The sequence below is a fragment of the Hypomesus transpacificus genome, chromosome 19 (genome assembly GCF_021917145.1).
Source record: "Hypomesus transpacificus isolate Combined female chromosome 19, fHypTra1, whole genome shotgun sequence".
Classification (NCBI taxonomy): Eukaryota; Metazoa; Chordata; class Actinopteri; order Osmeriformes; family Osmeridae; genus Hypomesus; species Hypomesus transpacificus.
In genome coordinates, this window is record NC_061078.1 from 13,963,370 (window position 1) to 13,977,826 (window position 14,457).

General features: G+C 42.3%; 3 protein-coding genes and 2 non-coding genes across 6 annotated transcripts; all 5 read left to right on the forward strand.

Annotated features, from left to right (window-relative positions):
* Positions 1-505: 505 nt before the first annotated feature.
* Positions 506-6,662, forward strand: kars1 (lysyl-tRNA synthetase 1). 2 transcript variants are annotated; one of them, XM_047042562.1, is made up of 15 exons: positions 526-605; positions 1,206-1,391; positions 1,578-1,722; positions 1,857-2,022; positions 2,128-2,221; positions 2,316-2,502; positions 2,615-2,740; positions 4,031-4,150; positions 4,250-4,412; positions 4,665-4,838; positions 4,936-5,021; positions 5,110-5,195; positions 5,337-5,463; positions 5,581-5,724; positions 6,294-6,662. In XM_047042562.1, the coding sequence occupies exons 2-15, from the start codon at positions 1,252-1,254 to the stop codon at positions 6,366-6,368; spliced, it is 1,833 nt and encodes a 610-aa protein (XP_046898518.1). In that variant the 5' UTR covers positions 526-605; positions 1,206-1,251; the 3' UTR covers positions 6,369-6,662. The 2 variants fall into 2 exon arrangements, with proteins under 2 accessions (XP_046898520.1, XP_046898518.1); XM_047042564.1 differs by lacking the exon at positions 1,206-1,391 and having other exon boundaries at positions 506-605.
* A 393-nt stretch (positions 6,663-7,055) lies between these two features.
* On the forward strand, positions 7,056-10,139 carry gcshb (glycine cleavage system protein H (aminomethyl carrier), b). Its single transcript, XM_047042174.1, has 5 exons — positions 7,056-7,282; positions 8,819-8,898; positions 9,292-9,355; positions 9,445-9,576; positions 9,668-10,139. The coding sequence occupies exons 1-5, from the start codon at positions 7,132-7,134 to the stop codon at positions 9,760-9,762; spliced, it is 522 nt and encodes a 173-aa protein (XP_046898130.1). The 5' UTR covers positions 7,056-7,131; the 3' UTR covers positions 9,763-10,139.
* Positions 10,140-11,438: 1,299 nt separating this feature from the next.
* On the forward strand, positions 11,439-13,804 carry rpl13 (ribosomal protein L13). Its single transcript, XM_047041891.1, has 6 exons — positions 11,439-11,488; positions 12,011-12,128; positions 12,331-12,472; positions 12,837-13,010; positions 13,424-13,480; positions 13,595-13,804. The coding sequence occupies exons 2-6, from the start codon at positions 12,025-12,027 to the stop codon at positions 13,751-13,753; spliced, it is 636 nt and encodes a 211-aa protein (XP_046897847.1). The 5' UTR covers positions 11,439-11,488; positions 12,011-12,024; the 3' UTR covers positions 13,754-13,804.
* Positions 12,616-12,692, forward strand: LOC124482329. The gene has a single exon (XR_006957740.1). It is a non-coding gene; the product is annotated as a small nucleolar RNA MBII-202 (small nucleolar RNA).
* On the forward strand, positions 13,195-13,276 carry LOC124482328. The gene has a single exon (XR_006957739.1). It is a non-coding gene; the product is annotated as a small nucleolar RNA MBII-202 (small nucleolar RNA).
* Positions 13,805-14,457: the final 653 nt, after the last annotated feature.

Sequence of the window (14,457 nt, forward strand, 5' to 3'; positions counted from 1 at the left end):
GTCAAGTGAGGATTATGCTCTTCGACTTTTCGAGCGCCTTCAACACCATCCAGCCTCTCTTACTCAGAGAGAAACTCGAAAGGACGGGGGTGAATCCCTTATGGCTTGCAAAATAGGAGTGTAAACCCGTTTCATAGAAACGCAGAAGTATGAGGTTGTTGTCTATGACCCTTGGTGCTCGAGCGAAATCAGCAATCATCTTTTGTTCCAAACAAATATGTTCCTAGCCACAAAGTAGTTTGATGGTGAATCAACAAACAACAAGTGTCATACAATCATACATCAAAATACATGCACAAAACTGGACCAGATGACTGCACAAAACCTGTTTGAGGAAAGCCGTATTGATGTTAATTACAGTATTACAGCTTACAGTAACCTACTCATTAAAGCTGTACTGTTGCTGTAGTCTGATGTGCCATCAGTAGAGAGCAGCAGTACACCACTGTAGTGTCTAGACTGCAAACTACCTTTGAACGAAGAACTATAACGTCTTCACGCACAGTGTAACATCACACGTATGTACGGACGTTGGCGGCGTCACTTTGCAGCACGGTCAAGATGGCTGATGTCACAGCAGCGGACGGAGAGAAACTCAGCAAAAAGTAAGGTTATAATGTTCACATTAGCATATCCATTTTTATAGTCGTTTGCGATGCTGTATTGCTGTATTGAGACTTATTTGCAATGTGTTTGTCAATACATCAGGCTTACATTATATTGTTGCATACAGTTACATCAGTTAAAGAAACCACAATGTGAGAAACAGCCGCTCCGTATGGCAATACTCCTACAAATTCCAGTGGGACGTTTGGTTCAAGTGTGTTAGCGCACATGGTGCTTGTAGTTTTCTTGAATGTCATTTGCAATCCCCACCTACAATCTTATCATTTTGAACTTCAAAGCCCACAATGCATAGTGAAATGGTACCAAATGGCGTTGGCTAATTTGTAGTTCCGTTTCCATCTCTTGTAGTTTCGTTTTAATGTCGCTAACTACCACGACGTGTGCTTCTATCGACTAGTCAGTAGGCTACCTCAAAAAAAGGACTTAATTGGTGATTCTCGGATTCGTTATTTGACAAATGAACATAATCTACAGGCGCTGCTATCAATAGCCATCTTAAATCTGTGCTGTAGACTTTGTAGTCATCATATGATGTGGACGCCAAAGACAGCTTTCTCAGTCTGTGTGTTTCTCTCCAGGTCTGGTCATTGAATGGTGTAGGTCAGTAGATCAGCCTGCTTCGGCATGCTGACAGTGGTCAGGGCTGCCAGGCAGCAGTTGTGCCAAGCCCTCAGGGTCAGGGCACAGGGGATAAAGTTGGCTCTCCCCAGTTCAGCAACAGTCCCAACTTTAATTCAGGGGAATCGCTGGCGAGGTGACAAAAGGTTGGTGGCTTTTCCATTCCATGAGAAAACAACCAACCTTTTGTCATCCAAATAATGAACAGAATCCCTTCCTGTGGTATGCTTGGTTTGCATGGTCGTATTTTAGGTTGTCTTTCCCCAAACCAATACTACTGGTTTTAGTTCCACTGATGCTCTAATGTGTATTACCTATGTATGTTTTGTCAGTGAGCTAAAGAGGCGGATGAAAGCTGACAAGAAGGCAGCTGAGAAAGCTGACAAAGTCAAGGAACAGCAGGAGCAGACTAAAGATACCAATGACACAGCAGATCAAAATGCCTTTGGGGCAGATGAAGAGACCCTTGACCCTAACGTGAGTTCTAATGAAGTGCTGGTCTTCTGACTCTCACAGGGCTAGTCTACTAAGAGGACATGCTAAGAGAATATCTGAAACCTGCAGGAATGAGAAACTTTTAAAATAACAACTAGTCTATTTCTATGTCGTAGCAATACTACAAGATCCGCACCCAAGCCATCCAAGCTCTTAAGGGCACAGCAGAGGACCCGTACCCACACAAGTTCCAGGTAGATCTGTCGCTCACAGAGTTTATCGCGAAATACAACCATCTACAGCCAGGAGACCAGCTAACAAATGTGGTTCTCAGTCTGTCAGGTACTACTAATATTAATATTGGTTTGATATTAATAAAACGGTAAAATAGGTTAACAAATTAGCATTTTAGACCAAGTAATAAAAACAATTGTATGTTGTTGGCAGGCCGTGTCCATGCCAAGAGAGAGTCGGGGGCCAAGTTACTGTTTTACGACCTGAGAGGGGAAGGCGTCAAGCTTCAAGTCATGGCAAACAACAGGTAGTAAAGTGGATATTTAATTACAGTGTATAACTTACTTAAAGTTGTGATGTTACTCATTTAGGGCCCATCCATCTGTCCCTCTATGCTGCAGGAACTATAAATCAGAGGAGGAGTTTGTGCGAATCAACAACAAGCTGCGTCGTGGTGACATCATTGGAGTCCGTGGGAACCCCGGAAAGACTAAAAAGGGGGAGCTGAGCATCATTCCCATAGAGATGACCCTGCTGTCACCTTGTTTGCACATGCTGCCCCATCTGCACTTTGGACTCAAAGATAAGGTAAGCAACAATGCCTATAACCCACACAAGGAGTCAAAGGAATCGTAAAAGGCTTTCATGTTTGATTAGGGGCACCGTGGAGCTCATTTCTCCCTACCACTTGTCACCCCAGGAAACCAGGTTCCGTCAGCGTTACCTAGATCTGATTCTCAATGACTCTGTGAGGCAGAAGTTTATAACACGCTCCAAGATCATCTCCTACCTTCGAAGCTTCCTGGACCAGCTGGGGTTCCTAGAGGTGAGCATGGTGGCCAATAAGAGGCATCAGATATCTAAACATTCTGATTTGGGGTCCAGGGAATGGTAAAGAGTTCCAGCTATAAGGCTTCAGAGTCAGGCTATATATTTTTCATGCAAGGTAATCATATATTTAATTAATGCAACAGTCTGGTGTGATGTGGGAAGTAATGTGCAGACCAGATTGAGCCCAAACCTGTTCTGGAAAGCCTGTAGATTTGTATTCCCATTACTATCCACATATATAATTCAATTCACTATCCACATTACCTGGTTCTATCTATTACCTGGATCGTGTTTGTGACACCTGGGACCTGTACTACGAAGCAAGTTCAACATGCCCAGGATTTATTTTCATTAGCTGGCTTTACTAAGCCTAACATCTGCAATCCTGCATAAGCGGTGTCACAATTTATCAACTGAAGTCACCCTAGGTTAGTAGGTAAGTATATGAGCGCATTCACATTAAATGGGCAGTTTTTGCTCCATATGACCAATCGCAAACTCTTCCAAAGCTACACATTTTACACAAGATGAGCTAACCATGATATTAAACAAATATGAAGAATTAAAAAATATAATCACAGCTAAAAGCAACAATGCTGTTGCAGAAGGCAGGAAGAAATGCTGGCCAAAAAATTGCTATATTTTTGAATGCAGAAGTGAAAATGCTTATCAATATCACTGCCCCATCATTAAGGCATGGGTAGATCTGAAGATAATTGTGTATTCCATTCCATTTGTGTTCCTTAGGTGCATTCTTATGGTTTGCAAGAATGTTCAGAATTATTCTTTCAGCTGCACGATGGTGTTACAACAGTCTTGGGAGCAAATTAAAGAACACGTATGTAAGATTCAAGAACAACATGACTCAAACCGGTAAATAGGCTAACTTGCAAATCTTATAATGTCAACAAGAAGCCTAGGCTTTTGGTGCTTTTATCAGTCTCAGTTGTAGGATGACATTGGTTGGCTATAGTACAAAGATACTCATCGGGGAAAGCAAAAGCGTTTTTGGTAGGCGGTTCCTTCATACTTGTGGAGCTGTTATCTCCAATTAAACCTGCTCCAGAGCAGGTTAGGTGTGTTGCATAAGTTCTGTGTGTAGCGATTACCCTGGTAAGTAGTGAACCACCGTCATGACACTGAAAACCTGAAGTTACCTCTCAAATCTTGCTTTGTACTATTGGCCCCTGGGGTTGGACTGGAATAAACACCTACTGGAGAGTAGACCTCCAGGCACAGGGTTGGACCGCCCTGGGATAAACGATCACTGTGATTTTTCCCTCAGATTGAGACACCCATGATGAACCTGATCCCAGGTGGTGCCGTGGCCCGTCCTTTTGTCACCTATCACAACGAACTGGACATGAACCTCTACATGAGGATTGCTCCTGAGCTCTACCACAAGGTGGGACATACACCTTTACATTCCCATGATCAGTCCCCAAGCCCAGGCTTTTATTGTTTTATTTTATTCTGATGGCTCATACTTCTGTTCTATTCCCAGATGCTTGTGGTCGGTGGGATTGACCGAGTTTATGAAGTGGGTCGTCAGTTCAGAAATGAGGGGATTGACCTCACGCATAACCCTGAGTTCACCACTTGTGAATTCTATATGGCTTATGCAGATTACCACGACTTGATGGATATTACAGAAAATCTTCTTTCAGGTAATTTAAGCGATACTAATCCTCTGGTTTTAAGTGCATCTATGAACCAGGGGCGCATGTTTCATTATACAATGCTGGGACCACCCACTTTTTGAAAACTGCAATTTGCCCCCCTACACTTTTAAAGGAAATTGTATTTAACTGACACATCATCAGTTATATATACAAAAAAAGGCTGTCCACTAGCCCCAACATTTGGGGGGGGGAAACCTATTAGCAGTTTATCACCCATTTGATTTGCTCTGTTCTCAGGTATGGTGAAGCACATCACTGGAGGGTACAAGGTGACCTACCATCCAGAGGGTCCAGAGGGAGAGGCCCAGGAGATTGACTTTACTCCTCCCTTCAGGAGAGTCAGTATGACCAAAGACCTGGAGAAGGAGATGGGTGTGAAGTTCCCTGCCCCAGACACCTATGACAGCAATGGTAAGAGACAACACCTTTGATGTCTTGGAACACTGTCATTTCATGCTAACCAGCACCAACACTTTCCTGTGTACCACACTGACATGTCCTCCTACAGAGACCCGGAAGTTCTTCGATGAGCTGTGTGCTCAGAAAGGAGTGGAGTGTCCACCACCCAGAACCACCGCTCGCCTCCTGGACAAGGTGCTCTTTTCATCTGTGTCACCTTGTATGTTTGTTTCCATGACCTCAGTATATGACTTGACCTACCTTGGCTTGTGCCCCCTTGCAGCTGGTGGGAGACTTCCTGGAAGTGACATGCATCAACCCCACATTCATCTGTGACCACCCCCAGATCATGAGCCCTTTGGCCAAATGGTGAGCTGCCTTTCCTACCCATTTCCAGTGAGGGTAGTTGGGGGGAATTGGATTGTCGTTTGCCATGCTTAGCAGTATTAACTGAAACATTTGTCATTGCCGAGGTCTCTGATCGATTGTGGCCCATCTCTCCCCTTACAGGCACAGGTCAGAGAAGGGCCTGACAGAGCGCTTTGAGCTCTTTGTGATGAAGAAAGAGATCTGCAATGCCTACACTGAGCTGAACGACCCCATCCGCCAGAGGGAGCTCTTTGAGCAACAGGGCAAGGTCAGTGGGACTTGTGCAAGAGAAAAAGATGTTTGTTGTTGTTTTTGGCCCAGTGTATGCAGTGAGTTAGCCAGTAACGGGTGTCATTTCTGATATGTCTGTTTTGGTTGTTTCCAGGCTAAGGCAGAAGGAGATGTTGAGGCCATGTTCATCGATGAGAATTTCTGCACAGCTCTGGAATATGGTCTCCCTCCCACCGCTGGCTGGGGAATGGGCATCGATCGCCTTACCATGTTCCTCACTGACTCCAACAATATCAAGGTATCAAGGCACTATTTTACTAAACGACTACCTTATATTTGAATCAATTTTGACACTTTTATCCAAAGCAAATCCATTACAAATAGTGCTTATAGTCAGTACTTAGACCGAATCCCAATTTTCTGTCTTACCCCTACCCCTTAGTTTTGTGCATTCACGTGAGAATAAGGGCTGTCCCAATACTCGTTTTGATCGAGGGGTAAGGCTACATACCCCTTAAAACCGAGTGTTTTCGGGAGCTTACTTGAAACCAAGGGGTATGTGAATACTGCGCAACCGGAAACAATGGCGGCCAGATCAGAGTCCCATAAATGTAATATTTTCGTCTAAAAGAATTTATTAAAAAATTACGACAGTCTTGTTTTGTGCTCCACACAGTCCTGTACATATATATATTTGCAACCATGTTCTTAATTGAAACATTTTTTTTCAATCGCTAGTTTGCTACGCTTAACGTTACATCTCATACAACCTCACTGCTGTCCTCTGCTGTAAGATGTATACCCAGGCTTACAGTTCATCTCCTTGATGTGTGAATGAACCATCTGATGTTGATACTTTGCTCACAGGAGGTGCTGCTGTTCCCTGCCATGAAGCCTGATGACAACAAGACCGCCCCACCCACTGAGGGCACCTCTGTCTGACAACGTGCCCTCAGGTGAACACTCCAGTTTGCCTTCAGTCAGGCCAGGGACAGGTTTCAGATTAGTAGTTAATGTGGAGTAATCTGTTTCCCATTTTTACTGTCTGTTTTGAACCTGTGCAGTTTTGCATCTTAAGGGAATAAAGTAACTTTTTAAAGCTTTTCTTGTCAGAATTACATATTGAGTTCCATGCATAACTGTCTGGTGTTGATTTCTCCCCCCAGTCATCTGTTTTAAGTGTTTGAGCATGTGAAAACCCAATAAAATGCCATTAACTGTGGCCAATCAACTTGTGATGAGCCGTTTTGTTATTTGCCATTCTTTGTATTAAGATTTTTCTAATTGAGTGCTGTTTTGCATCCTTTGTTCCTAAGCATAGAGTTGCTCACAGACTTGTGAGCACAGACTTGGTAATGAAAAAAGTTTTTTTAATGATATAGGCCTATTAATATGTCAAACTGCGTCAGATAAACTGCCCAGCCAACTGGTAAATCGGATGCACTGCGACATCTGTCATAGATCCTGAACTATCATAGATCCTGAACATTAAGCAACAAATTAATAAGCGCGTCGTTCCTACTTGTGATTATTGCTTTCCTCTGAAGCGTCCTTTCTTTCCTTGCCTGATTACTCTAACGCCCTACGGACGGTGGTCCAACTTCCAGCATTTGCCTCGTGAGCGTGCAATGGGCTGATGCGCGCCCCTCTGGTCTCGCGGTCAAGTGCGTGTGTATAGGCTTTTGCTCGACACTACTGTGTGAAGATGGCGATGAGAGTGGCCCTCCGGTGCATTTCTGCAAACTTTTCTCCAAAACTGCCTCAGCTCTCTCGGCCAACACAGTTAGCTGCAAGTCGGCTGCTATGGAGAACCGACATTCCACGGACATTGAGCACAGCCTCGCGATTGTCCACAGGTAATTGTTTTGTTACAGTGTTCTACAAATTGGTAAATTCACAGTTACATGCTTGACGTAACATCACAACTAGTGTAACCAGTGTAGCTTTTGGTTACACATTCAGACGTACGCGTGATGGCACTCCGTTTTGGTCAGTTTCCCACGGTTCATTTGTGACTCACTGTGGGGTAAAACTGGGACCAAGTCACAAGAATCGAAAATGTGTCAATCCTGCAACATAAAGTTTAGACTTGAAAGGTGTGAGATGTGGCTAAACACGCAAATGCTTAGCAATGTGGTGTTGTACCACCGTTATGTTGGAATGTTGTTGGAATGTATTTGAAAAGGGGTCTACTCTGGTAAAACGTTTTTCAGAAATAAGATCTTAGTTATTTAATGTCTTGGGTCATGAGCACCTAATTATCACCAGGTCACAAAACATGTTAGCGAGAGTTTGTGAATGCACTCATGTCTCGTGTTCCACATTAGCTAATAGAGAGGGGCTAGGAAAGTCATGCAAGAGCTGGACGAATGCCCCTGAAAGCATAAAATGTGTCAGTAGCACTGCTTTATATTTGCCTTAATTAGCACTAGCACATTGCAGTGATTAATTACTAAATTAGTTATCTTAAATCCTATTTCTACAGAGTGACAGAGAATCCCCCTAGGCAATATTTAAATACAGCGATTATTTACTGTTGGGTCTTCATAAAATATTATTACATTCTTGGGACTTTCATAAAATAATATTACATTCATGTAACTGTTGCTCTACAAAGCTATGAACCTTTTAAAGTGAGTACATGTTTGGACAAACAGGCTCTCCTGTCGTTCAGACTGTCCAGCCATGCTTCAGCATCTTGCATAGTTCACAATCTGGTTCAAACCTGTATTTTTCTGCATGATCTGATGCTAGCATGGAAAACTGTTGAGGCATTGTATTTGCCCTCTAGGGTATCTGAAACATGACATAATTTTTGTAACCCATATTTTAAGGTTTAGTCAAAGGTTTAATCAAATTTAGAAAAAAACATGTTAAAAGGTAGATGAGCATAGGCAAAAAATAATATGTTCAGTGGGGTGTTAAATGTTATGTTCATGGAAGAATGCAGCCCACAATAATTGCATTTGTCATAGATTTAAGAGAATAATGAAAAACTGAAGTTTTACCACTTAAATGTTGTGTGAATACATTTCACATTTTGTCTAACGATGGGCTGATAGATGTCTTAAGACCAGAATCTTGAACAGTGGGTTATCTCTTGTCTTGCTATTTTTTGAATGGGCTTTGCTGTGTTGCACAATAATCTTTGGCTCTGGTCCATAGTACGTTAAAATGTCCTTTGGACACTAGATCTGTGTGTGGTTTGAAATTGGTGATTAGTTAGGCGACTTTCTTTCTTTCCCTGTCCCATAACCTAGGCCTGCCATTGACCCGACCCCTGCCATTGACCTGACTCCTCCTAGCACACAAACCCCAAAAGGATTTCCCAAGTTTTCATTCAAATTCCAAAGGGGATGTCACTAATGTTAGTGTCTTTTCCCTTTCTGCAGCCCTGAAATTCACTGACAAGCATGAGTGGGTACGAGTAGAGGGTGGTGTTGGTACAGTTGGCATCAGCAGTTTTGCTCAGGTAGGTTGTTCATATGTAAATCAGTAATAATGTTGACGGTGCACTGATATCAGGCTTTCTGGTTGGCCTGCTTAATGCCTTCATTCTTTAACGCTCTGTTGAGGCTATTTTAAACTTTACCCTGCAATAGACATATCTTACAAGCACTAATTTTACAATGCATTGTTTAGGGTAATTTATTACTTTTATCACACCTTTAACTATAAATAGTCTCAGATAACCAGCCTTGAATCTTCTATGGTGTTAAACATTATTTAAAGGCCAGGTCTGGAAATTATATTGGTTCTTTAGTATGGACTGGTGAGCAATCCAAATTAAAACCCTAAATGGATGCATTATATGCATTTAACTGCTGAAATGAAATCTGATAAAATGTTCAAACCTCCATTCCAGGAAGCATTAGGTGATGTGGTCTACTGTGGACTCCCTGAGGTTGGCCAAAAACTTGAACAATTGGGTGAGTCTTTTGTAGAGTCTCTCCTGCATGAAGACTCCAGCTATTTTGCTAATGAAGAAGGCTGTGGACTGTGCTTTATTGTGTTGCAGAGGAGTTTGGCGCTCTTGAAAGTGTTAAGGCTGCTAGTGAGCTTTACTCTCCCATGACTGGAGAGGTGACTGAGATCAACACGGAGCTGTCCGACAACCCAGGGCTAGTGAATAAAGCCTGCTACGAAGGGGGTACGCTAATGCCTGACATAATGTCACCAGACAAACTGAATTTTAGCATGTTTTGTAACAAATCTCCACAACGGCATTCTTCTTCTTCCAGGCTGGCTGATTAAGATGACTATTGAAAACCCTGGAGAACTCGATGGCTTGATGGATGAAGCATCCTATGATAAATTCATCAAATCACTTGAGTAGAAAGCTGTGACCCTTTTGTATAATGTTAGAGCACTGGCTTACTAATTATATCTGGTTTGACTGTAAAATCCCAGTTTCTGGGAGGTCACTTAGGACATTATATTTATTTTGATACAGTCATTGTTTCATGAACAAGATATCATCAAGGTAACCAAAATTGTAATGTGTCAAATTAACAACCCCAAGGTGGTTAGAAGTGAATCCATGAGACAACTTACAGGGCTTTTTCATCCCAAGCCCTGTCAGCAAGACAATAAGGGCTTGTGTTGGGTGCTTTACATGGACTGAAATACTAGCTACAGAGAAGTGGCTACAAGGTGGAAAGTGATTGTAAAAGATGCAAGTCGGATGCAATAAATTACAACTTATATTTTGAATATTGTCCATGTCTGTTTGTGCTCATCATTCTCATCACAATTGTGTCTACGATGGAGATGTCTGTTTGGCATAAATCATCTTGGGTTTCTAATCTGAAAACTGGTCCATCCTGATTAAATGAAACTTTCAACTGTTTCATTTCGCAAAATAATCTGAAAAATAGTAAAATACTGCCTCCCATCGAGCATCCAGTATCTTTGTATAGAAAATGCAAAGCTGATCAGTCACACCACATGCCTTCTTATATTTACATGTATTCATATAGCAGAAACCTTTATTTACTTTATTTAATGTGTACAGAACTCGTTTTTATACTTTTATAAACGTTTAAAAAGTTAATGCAGTTTTGTGCATTTTGAAAATAGTGGTCCTGGCACCATTTCAGATGTGTAGAGTATCTACCTGGGTCAAATGGATCAAAACAAGGAGAATGATAAAACACAAACGCTGATGACAGGAAGTTGCCTTTAACTGCTGTACATCTTGATACACCTTGACTTTTGCCCTCAGATTAAAGTAGAGGTGAAGTGCAGGGGTGGGTTGATCAATGATTAATGGAATGGAGGTAACACTGTATTGATGCAGCCGACGGAGCCTAGTAATCTTGGGACTGATTATACGGGAGCATTTTTTCTCTGTAGGATGAAAGTCTGCCTCAGATAATAGACCTACTGATTATATTATCTTTAAAAAGTGGTAGGAGGTGGCTGATGATGATCATGGATATTTAAATGAAAAATCTAAACTCTTATTAAACTATTATTATTTTTCTTAAAGTGAGGTATATTGTAAGCGATTTAATGTTGAATTGGTGAAAAGAGTGCCTAACAAGGGTGTTCAGGCTAATCAAAGACCATGCTGACCGAATACTTTGTAGGTGCATTGGAACTGCAGTGCCATCTTGTGTTGTGCTTATGAATCAAGTTTTGAACTGTGAATCGGCTAATAGCTTTTTCTGTTTCCTGCAAAGGTCTTGTCCCATCGTCTTGGACTGTTATCATATAAAACTTTTTTTTAATGTTTTTTTCTTTTGTGTGTCAAAGGTTTTAGCATTAATCACATCCCCAGTCTTCTCCACAGAACTTGTAACAGTGTCTTATGGAAGATATTTTTAACGCACATATTTCAGTATGGGTTCTGTGTGTCCGTGTTTTATTTGAGTTTTATCAAAGAGTATAGAAGCATAAAAAAGGTGATTTGTTTTTATTTGGGGAATACGTTCTCTCAATATATTATACACTTCCGGTTGATAATCGCGCTCGTGTCTACGATTGGCTAACATCTATATATCCCAGAATGCACTGTCAAGCACTTCCTTTTTCTTTTCGGCCATTTTCCGCCCCGTACGGTATGTCAATTTAATCTCTGTACATTTCGAATAAAATCGGCTTCAATCCTTTAAAACTGTAACATATTTATTTGTTATTCTGTATGGCCGTGAAAGTGTAATAGTGTGGTGATTTGGAAATATACGTATTATTATGGACGGTGAAGTAAATAAAGATTTTTCCCCAGTAATGGATGGGAATGAATTATGGCAGGGTTTGGAGTGCATGCAACACTATTGGCTTTAACGATTGTCTCTAGATGCGGGGAATTCATTCCAAGTATTTGAACATAGGTTTGAATTAATCCTCACTTATACCAATTGCCAAATTTAGCGGTTTGTGGTTCTTTGAACACCGACGTTTACAGTCATAGTCAAGGACCCCATGGCCGCTCTTCTTAGCGCTAGCAAGCCCACTTATGTTCACGTGTTCAATAAACAGGCTAACATGAAGTTGGCCTATTACGATTTGTCCGATAACTTGCAGGCGTTTTTCCGTTGGACATGGACATGTTTTTATGATCCGTCATATGTGCGTTCCAGGGAAATAGGTAAACATGGCTCCTAGCCGGAATGGAATGCTCCTGAATCCTCATTTCCATAAAGACTGGCAGAAGAGGGTGCGCACCTGGTTCAACCAGCCCGCAAGGAAGATCCGCAGGTAGGTTAAGACGCAGAACTTATGCCAAAGATGTGATGCCTTGAGTCAAGTATATGGGCATTACTCGTATTAAGCTACAAGTTAAAGCTAACACTACACGTTGCTTTGAATGTCTAGGCTGTGAACATGCAGGTAAACAATGTCTGCTTTGAGTGTGATGCTGAATGTAGTTGTATTTTACAGCTGTATCCTTGTATTTCAGGCGAAAGGCCCGTCAGGCCAAGGCCCGTCGCATTGCTCCTCGTCCTGTAGCTGGACCCCTCAGACCACAGGTCCGGTGTCCCACCATCAGGTATCACACCAAGGTGCGTGCCGGACGTGGCTTCACCCTGGAGGAGCTCAAGGTAAGAAGCATTAGTTTGGATTCCATTCAGATGTGGGTTTGGAAGTTACAGGCCTAGGTTAGTACTTCTTAGTTTGAATCATTGGGTTCTGCAAAGACTGATGCTTCAGACAATGTTTAGGGCTAGTATGATCAGCAGTCAAATGACGACAACTTCTCCGGAATCTCTGTACTACCTTGATGATATCCTTTTGAACCCCTTTTTCTGATGACTGTCTGGCTGCAAAATACTACACCATTCAAGGTGTCATTTTAATTTTATTTATATTGATCTTTATGGTGATATTGTAAGGAGACAAATCAAATTACTGTGACTGGTTCTGCTATGTGTCTTTGCTAATGTATGTTATATGGCTGTGTTCCAGGCTGCAGGTATCCACAGGAAAACAGCACGCACCATTGGCATCTCTGTAGATGCCCGCCGCCGTAACAGATCCACCGAGTCTCTGCAGGCCAACGTGCAGCGCTTGAAGGAGTACCGCTCCAAGCTCATCCTCTTCCCCAGGAAGACCTCCGCACCCAAGAAGGGAGACAGCACTGTAAGTGTCCAGTGACTGAGCACATCAGCTAGTGCAGCAGCACCAAATGATCGTTCAGGACATTGGGCCTGGAGATTTGTTTTTGGACAAGTCCCTGTCTTCAGTGCATTCTTGTGGATGATAGTACAAGGAATGAAGCCTCAGATTGGATGGCTCAAATGGTTTAAGCACCCCACCAGTCAAATGATGACAAATTCTCCGGAATCTCTGTACTCTGTTGATGATTCTCTTTGAACCCCTTTGTCTGATGACTGCCCTAGATTATTCAGTTTCACATATTTGACTTGTTGATGTTTGTGGTGGTTGGCGAGTTGCATTTTAAATGTGGGTCAAATGTGGAACAAACATCTGCAACAAATGTTGATCAGTGCCTGGCTTTCTCTAACCTGTCTTGACACATTTCTTCATCCCAGGAGGAGGAACTCAAGATGGCCACCCAGCTCACTGGTGCTGTCATGCCCATCAGAAATGTATGTATCAATCAAAAAAACAATTACCTGACATGTCTGACACATACCAGCTTTTGTTTCAGTGGAATGAAGGTTAAGAGTTGGTGTCCTCATCTTATGCTGTCTCATCTTCAGATTAACAAGAAGGAGAAGGCCAGGGTGGTGTCTGAGGATGAGAAGAACTTCAAGGCTTTCGCCAGCCTGCGCATGGCGCGCGCCAATGCTCGTCTCTTTGGCATCCGTGCCAAGAGGGCGAAGGAGGCAGCTGAGCAGGATGTGGAGAAGAAGAAATGAGCAAAGCGTTAGTTTCTATGGAACTTGCAAAAATAAAAAAAACTTACAAAAGTCACTGTTGGGTGGTTAATTTTCAACCTGTTAGACTTTTTTTCATCTGTAGTTTGCACATTAAAATAAACCATGTCAGTGTTGTTGGACCATTCTGGTACTTTAACAGGGTAACCACTAGGTGGTAGCAGTGTAGGAGCTTTCTGCCTGAAAGAACCATAAGGCTCTGGTGTAAACGAGCTCTGCCTTGCAATCAGGGATGGAAATCAAAAAATGTTGTCCACCGGCCACTTTATCTCCATCGTTGTTTTAAAAAACTTTTTTTTACTCCTGATGTTTTCTCAGCGCACCTCTTAACTCCTGCGATGTAACACCACATTTTTTTTGAAGGTGCGCACGGCGCTGCCTCAAGTGTCGGGGTGAAACTGCTATTTTGATTTACCCGCCACGGTGGCCGGTAGGTGAATCGAGTTTACCTGCCACAACACATAATCACCTGCATTTGGCTGGTGGCGGGTGCTAATTTCCATCCCTGCTTGCAATGCTTGAGAAACCTCAGGGGAAGGCTACATGGAAGTTTTTCACTTGTCCTCTGGCAGGGTTAGCTTTGGTTGTCTGAAAGGCATTTATTGATGTGAAAATGCTGTAAGAACAAAGGGATTGGAGGAGCTGTGAAACCCTTTCACAACAAATGAACTGGAATTAAATGTGTT